Raw genomic sequence first — 23935 nt, forward strand, 5'->3', positions numbered from 1 at the left:
TCTTCACCACCATTGGAATCAGCCCCTTAAGCCTAATGGGGCAAATGAAAAGGGAAATATTTACACCATTTGGTATGATGTGATGAGTTTGTGGCTAAGTTGGAGACCCCACCCCCACCCCAAAGGGTCCCTATGTGATATGCCTTGGTCTGGAGTCAATCAGCTAGTTCATCTTGTTGTCCGGATTCCAAATAGTTTTGATGTAGGACAAGGAGCCAGTGAAGCAAGATATAGTGTTAAAAGTTTGTTTTCTATACTTTGATATTCTCTCTATCTTTCTCCATAATGTTGGGGCCCCAGATTGAGGGAGGTGGTGCTCTTCACAGCCCTAATAGAAACTCTGAAGACCAGAAAAATATGTTTGTCTCAGTGCAATCTACTAATGACTTTTCACAGTTCAGAAAAACAAACCTGCATATCTGGATGTGCTGACGAACGTCACAAGTACTCAGTAAGCCCCAAATTAGTCATAGTAGTTGTTAAAAGGAAGGGGGAGAGCTGCTGCTACCACCATTTTCCCCAAAGAAGCCCAAGCCCAAAATTGCTAAATCCCAGCACCCAAAAAATAGACAAGGGGAGATTGCCCCTTTTTTCTCAACCTCCAAGATTTTTGTCAAAAACTTCCCTGGTAAACTTTTTATATCAGTGCTAATTCACACTGTGAAAAAGAACTAGCATAAAGAAGAGGGTGGAAAATTATTCACATTGTCCTCTGAAGACAGGAAAAGAAACACTAGGAAGAGGTAATATAGTATAATGAATTAGGTAAAAGTTTGGAAGAATTTACTCTTACAACAAATGCAGGAATGGAAGGGGATGCTGTGGAATATTGTAGATTCTTCTGTCTTCAGGTCTTCAACTGCATATTGTGTGAGTTCAGTGTAAGATATCCTTGCCTTGGGATGGAGAGTTGAATGAGATGATCCCCACAGCTCTCTCAACATGGCAATTCAATAAACATGACCTGCGCTCTCCAAGATGTTAGTCATCAGGCTTATCTCATAAAAATGGGAAGCCATGAAGCTTCAGTGGCCATATGGCACAATGGGAAAGGGAAGACCAGGAAGAAACTTTTTAGTAAGAATTTCTCCTACTAAGCACATTATTGTATGCAGTTTGACTAATGTACACTTTTTTGCAAGCAATTTCTCCTAATCTAATGCATTTTTGTATGTTATTTTCACTAATATATTCATTTTTATGCACACTTTCCCCTAATATATACACTTTTGTAAACATTGGTTAGTTGCAGAACTGTATTGGATAACTGTGAATTTTGAAGGATGTGTGTGTTTTGGTTCTCATGTTGTTTTGGAAAGTGCAGATTTGATAAATTTGGCTTTAAATGCAGGCTGAATTGAATTTCTTACCCATCCCCAAGCCCTAGTAGCTAAGCATTAGGGAGCTTGCTGCATCCACCTTGTGGGAATCGTGGAGACCTATCCAAACATCTGTGTTTCCCTGGTAGCTGGAAGCATATTTGGCAATTGCACAGGCTTCTTCCTTGCCATGTCTGGTTTTGCAATTCTCCTATACAAGGACACAAAGAGAGCCACTCACTCCATTGATTGCACCAGCTTCCTAGCACAAAACCAGCGGCTTGTTTTGATTTTCTTTGTCTACTCTGTTTGCAAATTTCTAATTAAGACCCCTCCACTTATTTGCTCATCAAAATTGAACAAAGGTTCACCTGCTGAAACACCTAGAGCTCAGCTATAGCAACAGGCTCAGGTTTCACAAAGTTCATCTTGATGCATATCCAGATATTAGTTAAGTCGGCTCTGACTGCATTTTAGCCTAGACAGGATAACCCTGTGATGCCCGATTCAGAAGAAACAGCACCAATCTAGGCAAGATGTGGTAAATGGGGAAAGAGGAATGTTGTGAACATTCAAACAGAGGCACTCACAAAATTGAGCAACCCTGTTCAGATGCTTGCAGACTGGGTAGAGGCAAGCACAGTTCTGCTCACTCTGCTCATCCTTCTAGCATGTTCTAGCAAGCACCTCTGCTGTCTCCCCGTTCTCTGGCTCCAAAGGGCAAATCTGCTGTGATTGTTTTTAAATTATTTTATTTTATATGTTTTTGTTGTATTATACTATGTGATTTTATTGTATTTTCTGTGTTCACCGCCCAGAGAGCTATTGCTAGTCGGGCGGTATATAAGTCTAATAAATAATAATAATAAATGCTTACATTTGGGACCAGGGAAGAGGAAAGCAGAGGCAGTCCTAAAGCTCTAGTGGAGTGTCCTTTCCTTCTGTGGTTGGGACTACAACTATGAGTCTTGGAGTAGTGCCATCAGGGAAGTACTTTGGGGGAGAAGTCAGGCCCGCTCAGCAGGGTGAGCCAGAGAAGCCCCGAATGAAGCAGAGCTAGCTTACCACGTTAAATGTAAAGAACCCCACCCCTTGTATGTAAGTAAGGCCATTAAGGGCACAATCTGCCACCCCCCAAGCGCTGCCCAGTAGGGCTTAATGGAGCAGCAAGGCCACCTGTAGCCCTACTGTACGGACTGGCCTGGAGCTGTTGGTGCAGGCATCAGGCCCAATGCTGTCACATGATGGCAGTGAAGCTGGCTCAGCCCCTCCCCACCCTCGGAAACCCCATTTTTCAGGCTTTCCCTGCAACAGACGGAAGGGGGAGTTAATGCTATTTGCATCATTCCTGCTGGGGTGAAGGCCTTTGGTGCTAGCACCTTCCAGCCTTTTGTGAACACTTGCGTCAACTGCTCACAAAATGTTACTTAATATCAACTTTGGTTTGTCCCCCCCCCGTCTTTTTTCATTAAAACAAAAATACTACAAAGAATGACAAATCATAATTACTGCCCTTTATTATATTCATTATTTCTTTCTTTAATGCTCGTGGGTTAATATTGTGTATGATCTGCTTTTTTTGCTGTACAGCCTTAATTAAAAATTACAACGCATGAGAAATCAGTGCTCAAGAAAATGACCACCTAGAACAGATGTGGGGAACCTTTGGCTCTTCGGATGTTGTTTGAACTACAATTCCCACCATGCGTGGCCATAGACCATACTTGCTGGGGCTGATGAGAGTTATAGTTGAACAACATCTGGAGGGCCAAAGCTTCCCCACACCTGACCTAGAAAGAGTCTCTCATTCTATGTCCAAAGGAGTAGCAGAAGATTTGCTTTGGCCTAGGCTAGGGACTCTTGCTTTGCAAGGCTCATTTCAGTTATCTTACAAAGGTTCTGAAGTCTTTCAGAGTGCTTTGTGTTGATACAGCAAGCACATCTTTAGGGCAGTTTCCTTTCATTACCAAAACCGATAGCCAAACAGTGAAAGAAAAATCTTAAATGGGTCATCTGTAAATCTTAAATGAGCTGTTTGCAAGTCTTGCAATTTGAAGCCAGGTGTGAGATTTAATACCTACATATGAGTTCAGCCTAGTCAAGTGATTTTTATCTGGTAATGTTTCTCTTCTGTTTGTGCATGCACATGCACTGGTGCACTGGTGCATGTAGAAAGGGTCAGGTTGCCATGAAGTGGAGGAGAAGGAAGGCCTATAAAGGAATTGATCAGCCAGGATGCTCCAGCGTTCATCCCTGGGCTGCCAAAAGCATATCTCCACCTACCACTATTAGCAGATACTAATGCATGGTCTTTGACATGATGCAATTCAGTCAGCGGCCACCAGGCTCAGTATAGCTAAGCCCAATTACGTTCTTCCAACCCCTTTTCCTCCAGTCTCTACAGTGACAGAGAGGAGAGGACTATTGTCTCCCTATCTGCATTGCTAATACAATAAGAAACAGCATCTTATTTCAGCCTCTGCAAAGTCAGAGGTCGTTGAAGTAGCCATAACAGTTTCCTTCACGCTTCATCCATTTCATGGGGCAAGTGAATCCTACATGAGCAGCAGAGTTACATAATCAGTAGATAATATTACAATGGCCATTCACTATGAACAATAAAAATCTGATTCACTAGCAGATCATAGGTGTAGCACAGGTTATTATCTCACTATGTTACACAGATGCAAGATACTTCTCTGTGTGTTACACAGGTGCAAAATATACACACATTGCCTCAGTTGCAAAGGATATTTATGGGTGTGCTTTGGCACGTTTCATTTCAAAATATACAGAAGCAACAACTGGGTAAAAAATGCATTTTATGCCTCATCACCTGAGGGTAGGGATGGAAGGGTCTTTCAGATTAAGTTCTCTCAGTTTCTCATTTTTCCAATCTTAAATTCAGGTCTCCACATTCCTGCAACAACTTGTGATTTTTTGAAAAAAAATCCTCATGAAAATTCTTCAGCATTTTCATGCAAATTTCTCCACACACATTTTTGAATGCAGTTTTGGCTGATGTACATGTTTTTACAGGCATATATTCATTTTTATGCACATTTCCCCCTAATATATGCATTTTTGTAAACATTATTTGGTTGGAGAACTGCTTCACAAAATCTGGATTAAGTGAAAATTTTGAAGGATGGCTGTGTCTTGGTTCTCATATGGTTTCAGAAAGTGCAAATTTCATAGATTCAGCTTTTAATTTCTGCCCTATCCCTACCTGAGGAGCTTCTGTGTCCCCAGAGGTTTGTTTCATTTAGATCATGAAAAGGCCTTTTTCATTAGCTGCATCCAGGTTCTGGAACTGTTTCCTGAGGGAGATTAATCTTAACCTTCCTTTGAAGGAGGCCTTTGGGCAATAAATGGCTTTTAGCCCTTTTAGTGAACTTGCTGGTCAAGTTGCTTTTCATGGCTTCTTGTGCATCCTGACTGTTTGTTCTGCTGTTTTCAGAGCTGCATTGTTACATTATAGTTGTTTGGACTGCATTGTTGCTAGCTGCCTTGATCTCTATTGAGGAAATAATTGCTTAAAAGGCTCAGGACCAAAGTATATAAAGGAGTGCTTTTCTCTACACCAGCCTGCCCATGTTTTAATATATTCAGAAATTACTCTTGTCTGGCTTTCATTATTAGGGGAAGTCCACTATATCGTGAGGTATACCAGAGCCTTCTCCGTTATGGTATCCCATTTGTAGAACACCTTCCTGTTAGATATATGACTGGTGCCAATGCTGCTGTCATCAAAAGGGTCCTTTTCCCCAGGGAATCTAGCATTTTAGGTTGATTGATCCATTTGCTCTGCTAAATGAAAGGCCCTTATTTGTTCTGATGAACTTAACTGTTTCGGTCTATTGTATGGGTTATTTCTTTTGTATTCTGCACCCTGCCATGGAATCAATAACAGAGGCAGGTGAAGGAGAAGATGACAACGACTAAGCTGACAAGATAGATGTGATGGCAAAGGAACGCTCTTGTATTCCTATGCACTTTTATCGACTTACCATTTAAAAAAAATGTTTTTCAAATGGGAGGGAGAGATTTAGTCATGCTCAGGAGCATGACTAAATATTTCCCTGGTTGAAGGGCATGTAAGGGGATCAGGAGAGAGCCAGTGTGGTGTAGCGGTTAAGGTGTTGGACTACAACTTGGGAGACCAGGGTTCGAATCCCCACACAGCCATGAAGCTCATTGGGTGACCTTGGGCCAGTCACTGCCTCTCAGCCTCATGAAAACCCTATTCATAGGGTCGCCATAAGTCAGGATCAACTTGAAGGCAGTCCATTTCAATTTTTCACAGTGGGCTAAATTCCAGCCATAGAAAAGCCAGGGTTTCCTATCATCTCTCCAGTCTCCATCCAGGCAAACAAGAAGCATTATCCAAATGGAAAGACATATCCTGGCCTAGTAAAAACACCTGTGCAGGGTACACATCAGGACCATCAGGCATGGCTTGGGGAGGCCTAGTGAGAGTCCCAAAGACCAAATAGGGACACCCAGAGGGTCACACTTCTGGACCTGATGTCCCTACCTGTGATATATATTGCTAGTTCTACACACAATTATGGCACACTTGATGACTGGAAGCTGACTGTGTGAACAGACTCCACATAAACCATCACATTTCAAATGATGCGAATTATTAGAGTTCTGCCCACAGGGTTGGACTTCATCGACTCAAGTTGGAGTCCATAGAACCCTGTAATAGGCCCTGGTAACTGCTAGAGCCCCATGCTTTAACTGAGCTGGTGTTTGGGGCAGGGGGTGCTTTGGCATGCAGACACACACAATGGGGCTGTCAAATGGTCTCAGATTTCAACTTTCCTCTGACCTTTAAGGAAAGCAAACTGCTGGATTGATGCAGCTCGTCCTCACCTGAAAGGCCTGTGTTGGCAAGTTCTAGGGACAGGGTTTGGTGACTCATTGTCCTCCAGAGAGGTTTTAAAAGGGTTCTGGGCAATTCATAGATCCACCAACACTTCATGACCATGATGCCTATGTGGAACCTCTATGGGAAGCCTATAGACTCCATAGGCCAGATCGTTATCACGATCAGCCTTGCAGTCTAAACTTGACAGGTGGGTGGGGCTGGCAACCTGTCAATCACATTACATCTTTATCGCATCAAATGATTAACAAGTTGATTGTTCTGCCTACCTGTCAAAATGCCTTGCATGGCATTCCCAAGTGCAGACAGCCAGCTCGGTGATGGGCACTAGGGAACTGCAGCGGTGGCAGGGGGACAAAGAAGCTTCGTTCTTCCCATCATTTCTTCTTCCCCACCACTGCTACTGCAGGAAGGGCAAGAAAGAAGTCTGCATTTTAAAAATGTGGGCTTCTTTCTTGTGCTTCCCACAGGATCAGCTGAGGAGCGGTATAATCTTGCAGTGTTGGCTACAGATGCCTGTTTTCCCCTGAGAACAGGAACCCAGAGCCAAATAGAATTGAACCCTACCCTCCCACCAATCAGTTGATGTCACAAATGATGTCAGCTGATTGACAGGTGGGTGTGGTTTGGGGAAAATAGCCTGGGGGCCAAATTGAACCCTCTGATAGGCCAAAATTGGTCCACAGGCTGGAGGTTTCCACAATGTCTTGTTAGAATTTTAAGAAATTCAGCTCTTTCACACAAAAAGGGGTTTCTAGCCCCTAATACAATTGCAGAGATATCCTTCTTATATACATGGCAGCTTGCTAATGGGTAAATAAAGAGGAAATAAAAACTTTTTTTTCAAATTTGATTTTTCATAGGACTATTTTATTTAAAATGTACAAGTTGTTACTTCAACAATTTTCACTATGAAAGGATTTTCATACTTCTGAGTCAACAATCTTCCAATGTGAATTATACTCTAGGTGCAGTGCTCAGTAGCTGTGCTTTGACATCTTAGGTGGCAAACCAATAGCTAGCTAGTTAGCTTTCTTTCCTTCCTTCTCTTTCTTTCTTTGCAAAGCAGAAAGACAAAAGATCTTCCATGTAAGTTAATAATGCCAATATCCTCCTTGGTTATTAGTCCTTAGGTAATACCATCACATTCCCTGTAATCTTGTACGATAACATTTTCCAGTCAAAGATGTTTCCTCTGGGAAACTGGCGGACCTGGAACACATCCTGAATGTCTTGAGATTTCAGCACATAATCCCACATGTAGAGATCTGTTATTTCTCCTACAAAACGTCGCTCCTGCTGTTCAGACATATTTTGTGCACCCTGATCCTGGCCAAGCACTGCAGTCCCCCCTGATTGAAGAATATGCCCCACATTGTGCACCTTTCGAATACTCCTTTCCCCATTCATCCAAAAGGCTGTGAGGCCGAACTCAGCCTCCCAGGTGACACACACATGAGTTCCCAAGTTGCTGAGATCAGGGAGAGCAAACATCACACTCTGACCCCCCATGTGTAAACCCAAGTGGCCCTTGGCTTCACGCAAGATCCTCAGTTCATCGTTTTCAGAATGGTAGGAGAAGAGAATGACTTTGCGTTCTCCCAAATGCTCTGCTGCAACCCTCATACAAAGTGTGAATTCCATGACATTCAAAGGCTGCATTGGAGATATGACAACAAAACTATCCTTTGATTCATTAAGGAAACTTAGAACTCTGCCCTGCAAACCTAGAAGGGAGAAAGAACATCATTAGGGCTTTTGCAGGAAATCACCATTTAGCACAGTAATGGGAAACCTGTGGCTCTCCATATGTTTCTGGACTGCAACTCCCATCATCCCTGACCATTGGCCAGGGTGGCTGGGGCTGATGGGAGCTGTTTTCCAATAACAGCTGGAGAGGCACAGGTTCACCACCTCTGGTTTAGCCTCAGCGCATGCCTTGGTGTCGCACAAAGTGCACCACTGCTAAGTGCACACTTAGCATCGCACTTGGAGTTGTCTTGGAGGCAGTTTGGAATCCATTTCCCTCCAAGAGAAATCATCGCCACACTCTGCAAGTGCTGAAGAGAGACAGGTAAACCGACAAGTTGTTGTGACTGAAAACCTGCCCCTGTTTAGGGTGAAAGCTTGATGCTTGGATAGCTTTTGGTTCCTAGGGTGAGAGACGAGGGAAGTGTCATTGGTTACTATGTTGGAAAAAGTGGCTTCTATATCCCCAGGGTGACCGCCTGGTGGCAATAGTTTCTGCCCCCTTGAGTGAGAGACAAGGGGGAGTGCTTATATGAATGTTTTATTGAGAGAGAGAGAGAGAGAGAGAGTATTGTTTATTTGTGTTTATTTAGATTTGAGTGGCTCATGGTGTGGACATGAGAGCGTGCTGTTGTTTTTAGGATGTGAGACTGAATTATGTGAGTGCTTGCAGAGCGTAATTTGAGATGTACTAAAATAGTAAGCTTGCGTGCATTGATTTAGAATGTTGATATGTTTGATGAACACGAGTGTGTTGATCTTGTAAGGGTATGCCTGAGTAGACTGGATGATATCTATTTCCAACTGTACAGATGAAATTCTGTTTGCTATTGTAAAAGATGCTGGTGGTTTTAATTATTTTGCTTTTTTATTATATAGTGTTTAAGAAATGAGTTTATTTTCTTTTGTCTGATCTATCACATTTTTTAAGCTTGATTTTTATTTTTATTTTCCTGAAACCTAAGGGATATTTTGTTCAGTCTACTGTGTTTGGTATGATTTTTTCTTGTATTTTTGTAGTTCATTTATACATGCAATGTTTATACTAAATGTTGATGCTAAAAAGGATGTTCTGTTCAATTATTAATTGCATTTTAGTGATGGTGTCGTTTTTTCGTATCTGCTGTTTAAGATATTTTAACTTATGTTGTACACCACTTAAGAGTTTCATTTAAACATAAGCAGTATATAAATTGTCTAAATAAAATTATAATAATAAAATAATAAAACCATAGTTGTTAATCAAAGCAGATTGCATGGCATGTCCTACTGCCACTCAAGGCTTAGCTACACATAAAGTGAAGGGATCAGTCTCCCAGAGCAGTGCCCAGAAAGTGCAAGCAAATGAGAGGATCTAGGCACAATCACTGCCTTCTCTTGCTTGCACTCTTCTCCACTCCCACTAGAAACAGCAGAGCACAGAGGACGAAGTGCTATAGGGTGGGGGTAGGATGGTTCCTGGCTGCGAGGGGGGGGTCCCTCTCCCCACTTTTTTCCAGCCTCTGTTACAGGGCATGGGAAGAGGAGAGAGACTACTACTACTACTGTCCGATTACCTCCTGTCACTAACAACGGCTGCTGCGCTGATTGACTGCTCTTCCTTCAAAATAAAAGTGGCAGTGTTAAGTATGCTTTTCCAGACAATGTCATGTGTAGTAAGGCCCTCAGTCTGTAACAAAGTCTAAGAGCACTTGACAACTGAAACAAACACATTTTGCTTCCCTGTTTGCCTTGGCCTCCACTTTTCCCTTCTCTTCCTCTATTGTTTCCTGCGTTGAATTCTAGATTGTAAGCATTTGGGGGCAGGGACCTGTCTAATTGTACTTCATAAATCACCATGCACACTGACAGCATAACAACAACAACCACCTCTCCATGTTGGAGTTCTGCTGCAGTTGGTGCTTCCTCCTGCCAGGCATCAGTCAAGTTAGAAGGACCCAAGGATACGACTGGTACTGCCACCCCACAGTTCCTGTATTCACACACATACAACAGCACTGTGGGATCTTGCCATGGGGAAGTGGCTAGTGGTCTGTGTGAATGGGGATGGGCAAAACTGAAATAAAACTTATAACAAGACTGTAGTGCTGCTTGACACATGCACCCTAGTATGGCCATTTCCACCACAACCTGTAGATAACAAAATATTTAAGCCCAAGGGGCTTTAAAAACAGAAAACAGGCAAATGTAACAAACATTAAGAGGTCCTCTGAAATTAAAAGCAAGCAAAAACCACCACAAGACATAATTATGCACTTACCTAAATCTGTTTCGCTATTTCTGACAGGGCTCCGCCCTCCATCGTGAACTGCAAAAAATGAAGTGTCTGAGTTTCTAACACCAATGAGCAAAATATTCACATTATCCATAAGCATTATGTAACCAAACTTCCAACTTTGGCGGAAATGTAATAAGGCAAAAGCTTATTACAGTCCTTAAAATATTTGTTTACTAGGTTCCATTGTCCCCCCCCAGTGCCTATTAAATTATGTAAAGAATCATGTAACAACATGCCATTTAAACCAAGTGTTATTATAATGCTAGCTAGAATGCTATATGCAAAGGCCTGGAAATTAATCAGAAACTCAATAAAAGAGGCTTAGGCTGCAATGCAATACACACTTACCTAGGTTGGGAGGAGTATGCCCTATTGAACTCAATGGAGCTTACTTCTGAGTAGCCATGTACTGGATTGCAGCCTTAATAAGACAGATATGGGAACCCAGCGACGGATGCTATCTACAACTTATATTATCCTTTTGTTATAATTAAGGCATATGTATAATACCAGTATATCCAATATGCAGCAAGTACCTTCCACTATCTCAGTCTTCTGCATATACATGCACACACACACAATCATATTATCTATTCATTGGAGAGCTCTGGGAAAGACAGGGAAGCCCTCGTTTACCTTGGGTTGCGATAATAAGGGGGTTTCTAACATTCAGTGATTTGGTTCACCCACACAGCATGAACAATGTGTTCCTTTGCTACGCATTATAAAATTCACATGCTCTTGAATGCAGGCCATCTACTCACCTACATGGAGCCATGGGTGTGCAAGCACTTGCACTTCACAGAGTGAGAGGGACTCGTATCTCCCAGGGATCGTAATGGTCACATACTGCCCTTGCATCCCTGCACAGTTAAAGGACATTGTTTCCCCACGCCCCATGCTGTTGATTGTAGCGCACCTGCCAAGGAACTAGATCATTACTCAGTTGCATGACACCAGAATGCAGCAGGATATGGCCCGTGGAGGTGTGAACTCCACCAACATTTAGGCCACAAGGACCCAATGATATCAGCAAGACAGGGAACATTTTGCACAGTCATTTGTTTGCTGTTAAACTTCATAAGAAGAGTCTTGCTTGATTAGACTAAAGGCCAATCTAGCCCAGCATCCTGTTCTCACAGTGGCAAACCAGATATTTATGGGAAGCTCACAGGACATGAGCACAACAGCATTCTCCTGCTCATATTGCCAAGCATCTGGTATTCAAGAGGCATACAGCCTCCAATGCTGGAGGTAACATAGAGCCATCCTTACTAGTAGCCACTGATGGCTTTATCTGCCATGAATTTGTCTAATTTAGCATGTGTTTTAAATTATTTTATATTGTTTTAAATTTTTAAATTGTGTTTTAAATTGTTTTTAAAATATGTGTTTTAAATTGTATATTTGTTTTAATGTTTTTGGTTGCTGTAAACCGCCCAGAGAGCTTCGGCTATGGGGCTGTATACAAGTGCAATAAATAAATAAATAAATCTCTTTTAAAGTCATCCAAGTAGAGATGCAGAAAAAATTCAATTCAGTTTGCATTTAAGGCCAAATCGATAAAATTCACACTTTCCAAAATGAGAACTGAAACACAGCTATCCTTCAAATTTTGCACATATCCAAATTTTGCAATGCAATTCTATAACCAAAGAATGGTTATAAAAATGCATATATTAGGGGGAAATGTGCATAAAATGAATATATTAGTGAAAATAACATTCAAAAATGTTATATTAGGATAAACTGCTTGCAGAAATGTGTACATTAGTCAGAACAGCATACAAAAATATGTTTGTTAGGAGAAATTCACACTAAAATGCTGAAAAGTTTTCATGAGCATTTCTTTTTTTTAAAAAAAATGCAAATTGCTGCAGAAATATGGGGAACTGAGTTTAAGATTGGAAAACTGGGAAACTGAGAGAACCAAAATTAACAGAACTTTCTTTTTCATACATCCAAATGAGCTGGCATGACTACATCTTGCGGTAGACAATTCCACAGCATAAGAAAGCACAGTGTAGATAATACTGCAGTATGTTCTAGGGCAGGGGTAGCCAACATGATACCCTCTAGAAGTTGTTGAACTATAGCTCCCACCATCTTGATGGGACTTGGCATCCATAGCATCTGGAAGGGACCATGCTGGCTACTCCTGTTCTAGAATACTTACTCTGTTCACAAAGGGCACTAGTGAGACCTGTTGTATGTTGTCCACATACACATACTAGAAGGAAACCACCCAACATTTGCCTCTAACTGCATTACACAAGGGGAGACTGGTAGTGGTGAGGAAGCTGTCATTCAGGGATGTTTGTTCACCATTATTAGACTTCTCACTGAGAAGCCTCCTGAGAAGCTTCTATGAAACAACAGCATCCTCCAGAATACCATTTAAAAACTACTAATCTCAGAGATTACAGCCAACAGGATCTTCATGATGAGTGAGGCTGAGCAATTTATTGTATTATTTCATATTTCTTGCTTGCTTTTCAGATAAAATGGGCTTCTAAAGCAGCTTACAAATTAAAATTCATACAAAGTACAATATACTTAGGAATATTTTGTATATTTGGGACACAGTTTCTCTCTTTTGGTTCCTGGCCATTGGCAATATAGTCCAGACTTCCAGGCACTTCTCTTTCCAAAGGAAATGGGCAGAAGGAGATACAGATGGACTAAAGGATTGATTAATACAATAGATACTAAACCCCAGAAGCAGCCCGTCCACTGAATTGGATTAAAAGGTGCAGAATATTTACATTGCAGTAGTATGATTTCCAAGTCTAGCCCTGTCAACACCAGTGAGTAATCAATAATCTTATACTGCAGGTCCTAAATCCCCAAAGTCATCTGGAAACCATTGAGACTGACTGACTTCCAGATATGTGTATCTTTCAGTTATGTTTGATTAGCAAACATGTTACCTATACGACCTTATTTTATATGCCTACAGCAAATACGTTCTCCAAATATGGATATTTGTGTAGTCAAAATGGCACTATCTACACATAGAAAGGAGGTATCAGCAAACTCAGGGAAACCCCAAGGTTTGCAGAAGTACAAATATATATTTATATATTGGGGTGGAGGGCTCAGTGACACAGAATGACGACCAACTGGTGAGAGTGGGGACAACAGAAAACCAGGAGAGAGAGGAATGGATTGGAGCATCCTGAAACAGGGCATGGCTGGCTGGATGACTCATTGAACAGAAACACCACACCACAACATGTTGCTGCTGTTCTCACTTATATGGGCTCTTCGAGGATTTAAAACTTTTAATTCACAGTGTCACTGGACCAAATTCAACTTGTAAAGACCTTAAAACAACTCATAGGCTGAGCTTATTCAGAACATGAAATCGTAAAGTAGCTCCAGCCAATTCTGCAGGGTTAACACTGAGCAAAACTGGTTGACCATTCTAGAGAAATTGGGAACTTCTTGAGGAATGGACCCCACTACATGGTCACAGGCAGTGGAACTTAAACAGGTTTAACTGAGAGAAAGCTCCACTGGGATTTACTTACAACAAAATGTTTTTAGGATTGGGTCTTACTTGCTTCCAAGTAAACTGACTTAGGATCTGTTGCATGTCACCTTTATTTATTTTCCATATGTTTATATGTTTAGAGTAGGAGGCAGCAGGCAAATACCTGGGATTCATTGTGCCTCCCTTCTGTGGCAAATCCCCAATCAGAATCTCAGCTCCTTTTATCCGTGACTCACAGCAGTCTCCTCTGTTAGTGATCACCACACCAGATACCTGAAATGCTGAATTCAAATCTACCATCCACCAGGGTTCAAAATCTTTCTTTGTCAGGGTGCAGTCTCCGTTAGCATAACTACTTGCCAATGACCCATCTATAGCCTTCTTTGATGCCCCCTTTTCTTCATATGTGCTGGACTGGGATGATATTTTTCCTACTGCAATATTAGGATCTAGAGGGGATGTAGAGAAAATGGCACATTAATTTACTGCAAAAACAACAAGGGAGAATACAAATAGCACAAGAACACAGAACTGATAAAACAGAACAGATAAGGGTCCACGTAAATTACTCTTCAGTCTCTGAGAGTGGCTAACCCTAACCCATGGAAGTCCACAAAGAGGAGTGAGATGGCAATATCCATACTCTCTTATTTGTCCTCAGCATCTGGTACTTAAAAAGGTTTATTATCTATATGGAAGAAGCATATCTAGCTATCAAAGCTAGTAGCCACTTATCTTCCATGGAAGTTATGTAATCCTTTCAGGATTAGTTCATTATAGTGTGCTGCTGGTTTATACTAGTGCGTTACTGGCCTTTCACAAGTTAATTGCATACAACTGGGTGAAGAGATACTTTGCTATCTCTCTCAACACTTAAATCTGCTTTTGTTTCAATGAATCAATCTGAAGGCCTATTCACACAACCATCTGGATACCCAGCAGCCTCAGGAAAAGCCTGTAAATCAGGCATGGGGAATTGCTGGATACCTAGATATTGCTGGATCACAACACCCATTATCTCTCACCGTTGGCTATGCTGGCTGAGACTGAGGGGAGCTGGAGTCTCAACAATATCTATAGATTCCCCACCCATGCCGTACATAGTTGACACAACCCAAGACAGGCTTGTTGTATACACCACCATGTGCAGGTTTTGGCTTTCAACAGGCATAGGAAAGCACCGTTCTCCCAACACTTCCCAAAATCAGGTGCATGGTGGCATATCCACATCCCTGCAGCCACCATCCACCCAAGAGTAATACAAAAAGACTCTAAAGTTTTTTATAATTTGAGAGGGAATCATTTTTCTCTCTTCATTATCTTAAATTTTGTAGCCAGCACAAATAGCAATAACGTGATGAAATGGGGAGCTAGTTCTTGCTCCTAAAATTTTGAAATTTAAATTCAGCAAAATATGCCAAATTATATGACTTTGGGGGGGAAAGGAAGATGAGAGGTGATTAGCTTAGGAATTCTTTATCATTATTATAAATAAGAGAGGTGCTTAGGGGACCAATGGAAAAGGGAATTTGTTAAGACCCTCTGGTGCGGACTGGTATTAATCAGGAGGAAGAGATGAGATAATGTGAGACATATATACACAACACACAAGTACGTCTCTGGGTCACCTCTCTGTGCAGGCATTTGGGAGAAGATGAGATCAGGTTGTTCTGCTCCCTGCCCCTTCTGTACTGTGATAATCTTTGTGTCTGTTTTATGGTTTGAATTGATATTTTAATGTCACTTAATATAATTTGTTGAATGAATGAATATTTCCCACCCTGGGACCACATGGTGAAGAGCAATTAACAAATTCCAACAAACAACAAATATAACAAATATATTATTACATATATTATCTCAGGTTAATGGAATAAGGAAGGATTTATGTTTAAATAAACCACATGTACTCAAAATTTACCTCCAACTGGGATTATTGAAGCATCTGCAATGGCAACATTGCCAGCACTGCCTGGAAAAGAGAGCAGCAATTACTAAGACATGGAGTAGGCCTCGCTTAGTGAAAAAATAAAGGTGACCACTGGCAGGAAAACATGTGACATTCAGACAGAGCTTTAGCATCACTTGTGCAACAGAGTTAACCACATTCTTTACAAGTCAATCTACCGTGAAAGATTCATGAACAGCATCCATCTTGAAAAAAGTGTGACATTTATGAAGATTATTTATTTAGTACAAAACCAGAACACTTGGGTCCATTTTAACTGATGGCAAGAACAAAGCAGCTCAAATCCAAAACAGGCAAAAAATCATGCATGTTAACTGGATTCTGGCTTCACCTGTACCCCAGTCCAACAGATAAACTGAGTAGCACAAAGTGAAAAGTTTCTGCTTACAGTCCAGTCCTATTGTAAGAATTTTACTTAGTTGTTTATATATTTTATCCTGTGACCCCAAAACTCTCCAACAAAGATCCTACCACCTTGCTTAAAGGTGCAAATCTGGAGCTCACTAGATTCTTTTGACCACCTGAACCAAGCAATGCCATTAATTCAGAAGTAAGGCCTCCTGGATTCAGTGGGATTTACTCCCTGCCAGGTAGTGTGCATAGGATGGAAGCCCTAAACATACAAACACAAGTAATCCTGCTGGATTCAGTGAAGTTCACAAGTAAAAAGTTTAGGCTCAACTTGTCTAGCAAAGTACTAAATCAAAGCTGTACTTACGTTTATGCGTTATCAGCCAATGCAGAGCAACAATAACTAGACATACAAAGTTCCGCAGCATTTTAATTTTACCCGCCTTTTAAAGTACTCTACAGACTTTTCAGCATCTTCACTGTAGCATCAAAGAGGTTTTCTCTTCCTTATCCATTCATTTGAGAGAAACCCTCTTGCTCCTTCCACTCAGGCTGTTCCTCAAAACTTCGAAAGTCGACCCACCCACACAAGCCTGGCTGTCTTATAGCTGGGAAGGCTTTGAGCAGTGGGGCAGTTCTTGGATGGGCACTGCTTTTTATCTGGCAAGATAAAGTTATAATGGGTCCATGGTGTGACTGACTTAACAGGATCAGCCAGAACATGGAAATAACAATCAAATTCTGAAAGAGAAAACATTATTCATACATTTTATACATAATAGATATCCATTTTATACAATCAAAATATGACAGGATAGGGGAGAGTTCTAGTGTATACATAAAGCTGCAAACTAGACAACCAACAGTGCTGGGTCTACTCAGAAATAAGTCCTACTGAAATCAATAGGGCTTATTCCAAGGCGACTTGGGTTAGGATTGCAGCCTTATTTCCTTAAATGTCATGATACAGTATGGTTCTATCAAAGAAGGCAAAGCAAGAAAATATCAGTGACAATTTACTTTTTGATAGAATTGTTTATCCCAAAGGATATAAAAATATTTGCAATTTTTCCACTTATACAGAAATAAGGAAAAGGTTGTCTAGCACAGGTATAGGGAACCTTTTGCCCTCTAAATGTTGCTGAACTATAACTCCCATCATCCCTGGCCACTGGCCACGTTTGCTGGGGCTGATGGGAGTTGTGATTCATCAACATCTGAAGGGCAAAAGTTTTCCTCATTTGATTCTGGGTAATTCTATCAGTCTGATTCACTTTAGGTGGTTTGGTCCCAACTACTTAAGATTCAGGGCATAAAGTACAGGCAGTTGCCTAGGAAAGCACAGTTAAATGGGCAGCTGTCTGCATCCACCTTTGAATCCTCAGGGATACTGCAGGGAGCTCTAGCAGGTATTCCCAGTTTGCATGGGTATGCCCATGTCCCACTCTGCCTGTCAAAATGGCCTTTCCTGGATTTGTGCCAATTTCATTCCAGTTTGTAGCCCAGTCCATCAATGTAAACAGCACCAGGTGAATTTGAATTATCTGCAATGACTAGGCATAGAAGTAGGGAGGTGGTGAAAGAGGAGTTCCTACGCCAGAGCTGTAGTAACTATTAACCTTCAGCTCAGGCTTATATCTCTGGAAGTTTGTGATTCTTCCCACAGAAAGTTAATTGGTCATTATTTTATAAGGGGTGGGGTAATTAGAACTCTCAAAAATCATTGTATCAGAGAAAGGTGATCAAGGGTAGGGACAAAATACAATGGACTACATCAGTCATGTCCAGGAATGGATTTTCAAAAGTATGTCTAGATAATCCAATAACTACTTCTATTCCTGCAAAATACTAGTTTAGGCAATCTTGCATTGGATCAAAGAAGCTAGGTTTGTCCAGATGAAGCACCTACTAATGGCCAGATGTGGTTTAGTGTGTCACCTCCAAGCACTGGACAGATGGCAAAGGGATGGGGGGGGGTCCTTGCTTTGCACAGGGCCCAGCCAGGTTGAAAGCAGTACCTTCCCACTTCTATCTAATCCTAGGTGATGTCACAGAAGACTGGTGTGTATTCTCAGTTTCTGTGCCAGATCAGAGGCAGCAAACATTGTTTCTGTCCCAGCTCAGCCCCTTAGTCAATGAGGGCGCACCCCTAAGCACACTTTGCCCCATATAATACCTCAGTCCACCTAGATCCTCTGCCTAAAGGCTCCAGCCAGCTTTGGTAATGATAAAAGGTAGGGGCATCTTGCCCTGTGGCTGAGCTCACCAGCATCATACAGTTTTTGAAACTGAATTAGACACAGGCACCTGTTGTATAAGGACATCTTGGTCATTCCTGCAGTCTGCATGTGATTATCAAGATTAGGAGTAAATCATGTGGTGCAGGTGTGGCTTAACAAAGGATGTTTTCATCAGTGAGGTATGGAAAGCAATGGCAGATGGGCTTTTTCAACTTGGTTGGCTTCCAGGCATTTACACACATTATTATTGATAGACAAGCCCTTTCCCCCCACCCCTTTATTTCAGATTGTTGCCCAATTGGATTTTGAAATACCAATATGGAGCTCAAATGTTCCCTTTGCTCTGTGATCAAAGGATGCGACACCACATTTATTTAATTTATTGAGCACTAACTGTCTAAAGAGAGCCGAGTTACCTCATATGAGCACTAGATGTTAGTCACAAAACCCTTTATTTTTATGGATCATTAGGAAAGGTTAACTGCTGGGGAAGCACGAATAGAATTTTTCTCAGCAGGAAATCAACTGGCAGCTTTCTGCAGCCCTACAATTCTAAAGCCAGGTGGCCGTTGCCTCTGTCTTGACTCCAGGCAATGTTCCTAGCATAAAGTGCCAGAATTGCAGAACTTCCCTGATGCAACAGGTGTTTCTTGTGACTTGGCTGAAGTATAATATACAGGTGGCACTTCCAAAATGTTTAATAAACATGGGTGTGTATATCAGTTCCATTTTAACACTATGTTTTAAAGCAAAGTGAAGATATTTGGAGGAACCAAGTATTTTAAATGTTTACAAACTATCAGCCTTGAAAACAAAATATATCTACTTGTCCAAAGTATCCAACAGAACATAAGTCATCCATCAGTTGGCTGTGCCACAGATTGCCCACCTATGGTCTAGAACAGCTGTTCTCATCCTTTGGGTCCCTAGATATTGCTGGACTGCAGTTCCCATAATTCCTGACCATTGGCCATGCTGCCTGGGGCTGTTGGGAGTTGTTGTAGTCCAACAAATCTAGGAACTCAAAGGTTGGGAACATATGTATGCCACCCTTGGCTGCAAGAATATTCCTGGCAGTTTGAGGCTAGCAAGGATTTACGAAGAGCTGGATTGGAAACAGGTTGCACCCTCCATTTTTCTGCAAGGCTACTTTGGCATTTCCTGACACACAAAGCACCAAATTACATCCTCAGCCATTCACACAGCTTATGAATTTATTCATACAAATGGGATAATGAAGGGAAATAAATCAAACTTTGGCCTAGGGAACATGGTTAACCAAAACAAGCAAAAAAGGAGGTCACAAAAGTGACAAGACATTGAACAATCCTTAGTTTGAGCTATGGATCACAATTTCTTTTCAATGTCAACATGAAGTAGTTACTAAATGCATCTAAGAAGATATAGTCTGTAGAGCAGGGATAGCCAATGTGATGTCCTCCAGATGCTTTGCACTACATCTCCCATCAGTCCCAGCCAGCATGGCCAATGGCCAGGAATGATTAATGTTGTAGTTGAGCAACATCTGGAGGGGAGCCACGCTGGCTAGCCCAGCTGTGGAGTGTACCTTTTCCTTATGAGAGACAGCTTCAGGTCTGAAAGTGCCCCTGGTGAGGCCCTCAGTGAGGTTACCTGCTGGAAACAGCCAGGTGTACCAGGTATCACCATTTTAATTTCCCAGAATGCCTAGAAGCAACACTCCTTCAGAGACACTGTGGGTAAATCAAACAGAGCAGGGGTTCGTAACTGGGGGTCTGTGAACCGGGTTCAAAAAAGATCAATACAATATTCCAATGTAATAAAATAAATTGCATTTATTTATGGGAGTCCAAACTCTCTTATGACTGTCCATTTGGTTATTTAGCATCTCTTTGGAAAGATTCCTATCTTTCACTGTGGATGAAAACCTTTCACGACAAACTTCCAAAATTCGGTTCCAAAATACCGAATTGCATTCACCAAGGCTAAATTCAACTGTGTAACCTCTGCATTATTGGAAGGGAGATATCAGGGTACACCTTATAACCAACGCAATTGCCCCTGTAAGACGGGCGGCATAGAAACACTTTTACATGTTTTCTTCGACTGCCCATTATACTCTCTTGAACGTAATAAATATTTAGTTCCAATCACCAAAAATCTCTCTAACCAATTCCCTGAGTATCTGCTACTATGTCTTCTGAGGGGCTCGAACATAATTTCTACGCTGTCTGTTGCCAAATTTGTCCACGCAGCCCAAAATAAGCTATCACAAATTTTATTATGAATGTCTCATAATGTTTTTAGCCTGTTGTCATATTTTATTTAGACATTTAGTATCTCCATTTTATAGTATATTATACTATCTTGTACTATTTACATTTTTTTCTACTTGTGTATCTACACTCTCTGTACGGGTCTATGACCGCAATAAATTTTTATCTATCTATGGGAGTCCATAGCTTTCATTAGATTCTCAAAAGGATCTGTGACCGAAAAAAAATGAAATAGAGGATGCCGGGGCCCCGACAGCTACTCAGGACCTCTTCCTTATCACAGGATAATGCACACATTGTGGCTTCCCAATGTTTTATTATATTGTGTTAGAGACCCAGTGTGGTGTAGTGGTTAAGGTGTTGGACTACAACTTGGGACACCAGAGTTCAAATCCCCACACAGCCATGAAACTCACTGGGTGACCTTGGGCCAGTCACTGCCTCTCAGCCTCATGAAAACCCTATTCACAGGGTCACCATAAGTTGGAATCAATTGAAAGCAGTACATTTATATTCTGTTATCATTTATAATATTATTGCACACCACCGTAGGATCCATCTAGATAAGTGATTTAGACATTTTAAACTAAATAAGTAGGACCCTGGAATACTTTTATAAAATAAAGCATAGTGTATAAAAGAATTTGGTTGCAAGGAGACAAAGTGGAATGTGTTCTGGTAGTGTTGTCATATAAAGACGCCACACAAGCACTTCCAGATCTGAACAACAGAGAGACAGATCTGAATGAAACCTCTGAGAGGAAGAATGGCAGAGTGGAGTAGTACCCTGTAGAACTGAGTTTTTCCTTGTGGGAAGAGCCATAATAAACTGCTCACACCTATTCATGCTCATAGAAACAACTGGCTTTGATCAGACCCACTCCCAAGTGTGATTCTAGGGATTTATCACATATGTAATATACAGGAACACACATAAGCAGCTAAACCGCAAAGCCATTATTCAACTGTAGGTCTTTATGGAACCCAAACAGCACCATCCACAAACTAGGGAAGCACCAGTGGGTTCAGGTAAACCTGAACGCCCGCAGAAGTAACCCAGCCGAACCTCCCCCCCAAAAAAACTAGAGTTCTGTAAGAACTGAGAATGCACAGTGGGCACAAAATGGTGAATGCAGAGAATGGAAAAGAACAGGGCTAGGTGTCTGGTACTCTGAACAGGAGCATGTCTGCATTTTGTTGCAGATCCTACCTAGCACCGTCTTAACATAGTCTCTCTCCAGTGTACATACTACCCTTAGCCCTAAGTTTTCCGCAGCCGCTCTGAAAGGACAATTCTTATTCACTTCTGAGAAAGAAAAGCGTTTAGTTTTGAGGCATTGCTAAAGATATGGAAAGCAGAGTACGAAAGTGGTATTTATTCGGAAGAGCTTGAGGAAGTTACAGAAATACACGTTCAAGTGAAAATGATCTATGCTACGTTCTGCTCTAGAGTACGAAAGAAATCGAGACGTAACATAGTCCCGTTCAATCTACCCTCCTCACACCGCCTCAAGAAATTCGGCTGAAGCAACCGAGTAGAGCGCGCGGGCTTTTCTGGTTTTAAACTTCCCAACGCCACAAACTTCTCGCCAGAGTAAGTCAGCTAGGAACAACCCCTGCCAAGGTTTTTATAGGTCTATGGGCAATTCAAGACTGACCTAACACTTAAAAAGATCGAAATCTCAAGTTATAAGGATTCTAAAATATTGGCGGGAGGAAAAACGGAGATCAAATCCTAGTATCAAATGCAGGGGCTGTGTAGTACTGTACTCAATTGGAAGGAAACGCTTTAATTTAAAATTTAACTCAGGGATGTTTTAGTTGTACGTGTTTGAAGCAGAGTAAAATTAATTTACCAAGCATGTTTTAACAGACTCACCAGTTCCTTGGCCGCCCTCCCATTACACTTAAGATACACCTCGTTAATGCAAAAGATACACCTCGTTAATACAAAATAGAAAAAAATTACAGCTCCTTTGAGGGATGACGTTGTGGCTCTTAAAAGAGCCTTTGGGTTTCAGAATCACGTAAGCGGCACCAGCATCTTCTAAGCCCTCTCCCCACGGATGCGCCGGGCCAGCTGAATGTCTTTTGGCATGATGGTCACTCTCTTGGCGTGAATAGCGCACAGGTTGGTGTCCTCGAACAGCCCCACCAGGTAAGCTTCGCTCGCCTCCTGCAACGCCATCACGGCCGAGCTCTGGAAGCGCAAGTCCGTCTTGAAATCCTGAGCGATCTCGCGCACCAGGCGCTGGAAAGGCAGCTTGCGGATCAGCAGCTCGGTGGATTTCTGGTAGCGGCGGATTTCTCGCAGGGCCACAGTGCCCGGCCGGTAACGATGGGGCTTCTTCACGCCCCCGGTCGCAGGAGCGCTTTTCCGGGCAGCTTTGGTAGCCAGTTGCTTGCGAGGCGCCTTGCCGCCGGTGGATTTGCGAGCCGTCTGCTTCGTTCTAGCCATCTTCACAAAAGCAGAAAAGAACTAACAGTTTACAGCCAGGCGCCAAAATTTATACACTAGTTCTCCTCTTTGATTGGCTGCTAGTAGATTAAGAACTCGCCCCATTGGAGAAACCAGAATTTTTGATTGGCTGGAACTTGACAACCGCAAGTTTATTGGACAATTTGAAAAAGCGCGCGCACTGATTTTTTAAAAAAGTTGTCTGCCTCCCGTTTTAATTTTCCCTCGGTTTTGTATTACGCAGGTGCTTTTAAAAATGTATTTATATACATCTATGGCTAGTACCGTATCTTTCCCCCCCACAGCTTAGAGAAACCCCACGATTTAAATTTTCTTAGAAACAGAAAACGTTTATGTTTATCGAGCTGCCCACCACGAAACAGTTTAGGAACTCTTGGGAGGAACTCTTCTGATAGGAAAGTGTTTCTGCAAAGGTACTTAGCTGTTCCCAGAATACGTATTCGACCCATTCCCCAAACATTTAAGCTTTGAGGCTACATAGATACAAATCATTATAAACTTCGAAGCACATGCCGCTTCAACTCTTCTACAGCTTCCGCAAAAAGCAGAGTTGGCCAATAATTGCAAAACGCGGGTAATTCAAATGTTCCAGCTGTTACCGCTAGTAAATTGCTTTCTCCTCAATTCGGTTTTCTGCATGCATCAAATTATTCTTTCTGTTCATACAAATCCATACTGTTCTTAGGTGTGCAAATGAAGAGTGACTCACCGCGGGCGAATCAGATGGAAATGATTTTTAGTATATTTGTATCAGTCACTTGACGGAAATAACCATGACAACTTAGCTTTCGACTACATACTAGAATACCTTATAAAGTGCATTAAACTTTTAGTGGGAGGGTAGGAAATTGTCACAGAGCTCTCTTTCTGAAAATGTTAAGTGGCTCTTAAAAGAGCCTTTGGGT

General features: G+C 41.7%; 2 protein-coding genes across 2 annotated transcripts; both read right to left on the minus strand.

The window, feature by feature from the left end:
- Window positions 1-7082: 7082 nt before the first annotated feature.
- Window positions 7083-18358, minus strand: LOC133390559 (pentraxin fusion protein-like). The gene is made up of 7 exons (XM_061639378.1): window positions 18233-18358; window positions 16424-16716; window positions 15658-15708; window positions 13900-14185; window positions 11005-11159; window positions 10223-10270; window positions 7083-7940 (listed from the first exon to the last, which is right to left on the minus strand). The coding sequence occupies exons 2-7, from the start codon at window positions 16482-16484 to the stop codon at window positions 7336-7338; spliced, it is 1206 nt and encodes a 401-aa protein (XP_061495362.1). The 5' UTR covers window positions 16485-16716; window positions 18233-18358; the 3' UTR covers window positions 7083-7335.
- Window positions 18359-22540: 4182 nt separating this feature from the next.
- Window positions 22541-23101, minus strand: LOC133390567 (histone H3). Its single transcript, XM_061639409.1, has one exon. It carries the CDS (start codon window positions 23007-23009, stop codon window positions 22599-22601), a length of 411 nt encoding a protein of 136 aa, XP_061495393.1. The 5' UTR covers window positions 23010-23101; the 3' UTR covers window positions 22541-22598.
- Window positions 23102-23935: the final 834 nt, after the last annotated feature.

The sequence above is a fragment of the Rhineura floridana genome, chromosome 8 (assembly GCF_030035675.1).
Source record: "Rhineura floridana isolate rRhiFlo1 chromosome 8, rRhiFlo1.hap2, whole genome shotgun sequence".
Classification (NCBI taxonomy): Eukaryota; Metazoa; Chordata; class Lepidosauria; order Squamata; family Rhineuridae; genus Rhineura; species Rhineura floridana.

Bases quoted from the DNA above. Each gene is read 5' to 3' on its own strand.
- LOC133390559 (XM_061639378.1), bottom strand. From the start codon at position 16,484: ATGCTGCGGAACTTTGTATGTCTAGTTATTGTTGCTCTGCATTGGCTG. The intron at 11,160-13,899 runs GTATTTGCCTGC...GTTCCTTGGCAG, and splicing joins GGAGGCACAATGAATCCCAG to GTGCGCTACAATCAACAGCA. The intron at 7,941-10,222 runs GTAAGTGCATAA...TCTCCCTTCTAG, and splicing joins AAATAGCGAAACAGATTTAG to GTTTGCAGGGCAGAGTTCTA.
- LOC133390567 (XM_061639409.1), bottom strand. From the start codon at position 23,009: ATGGCTAGAACGAAGCAGACGGCTCGCAAATCCACCGGCGGCAAGGCG.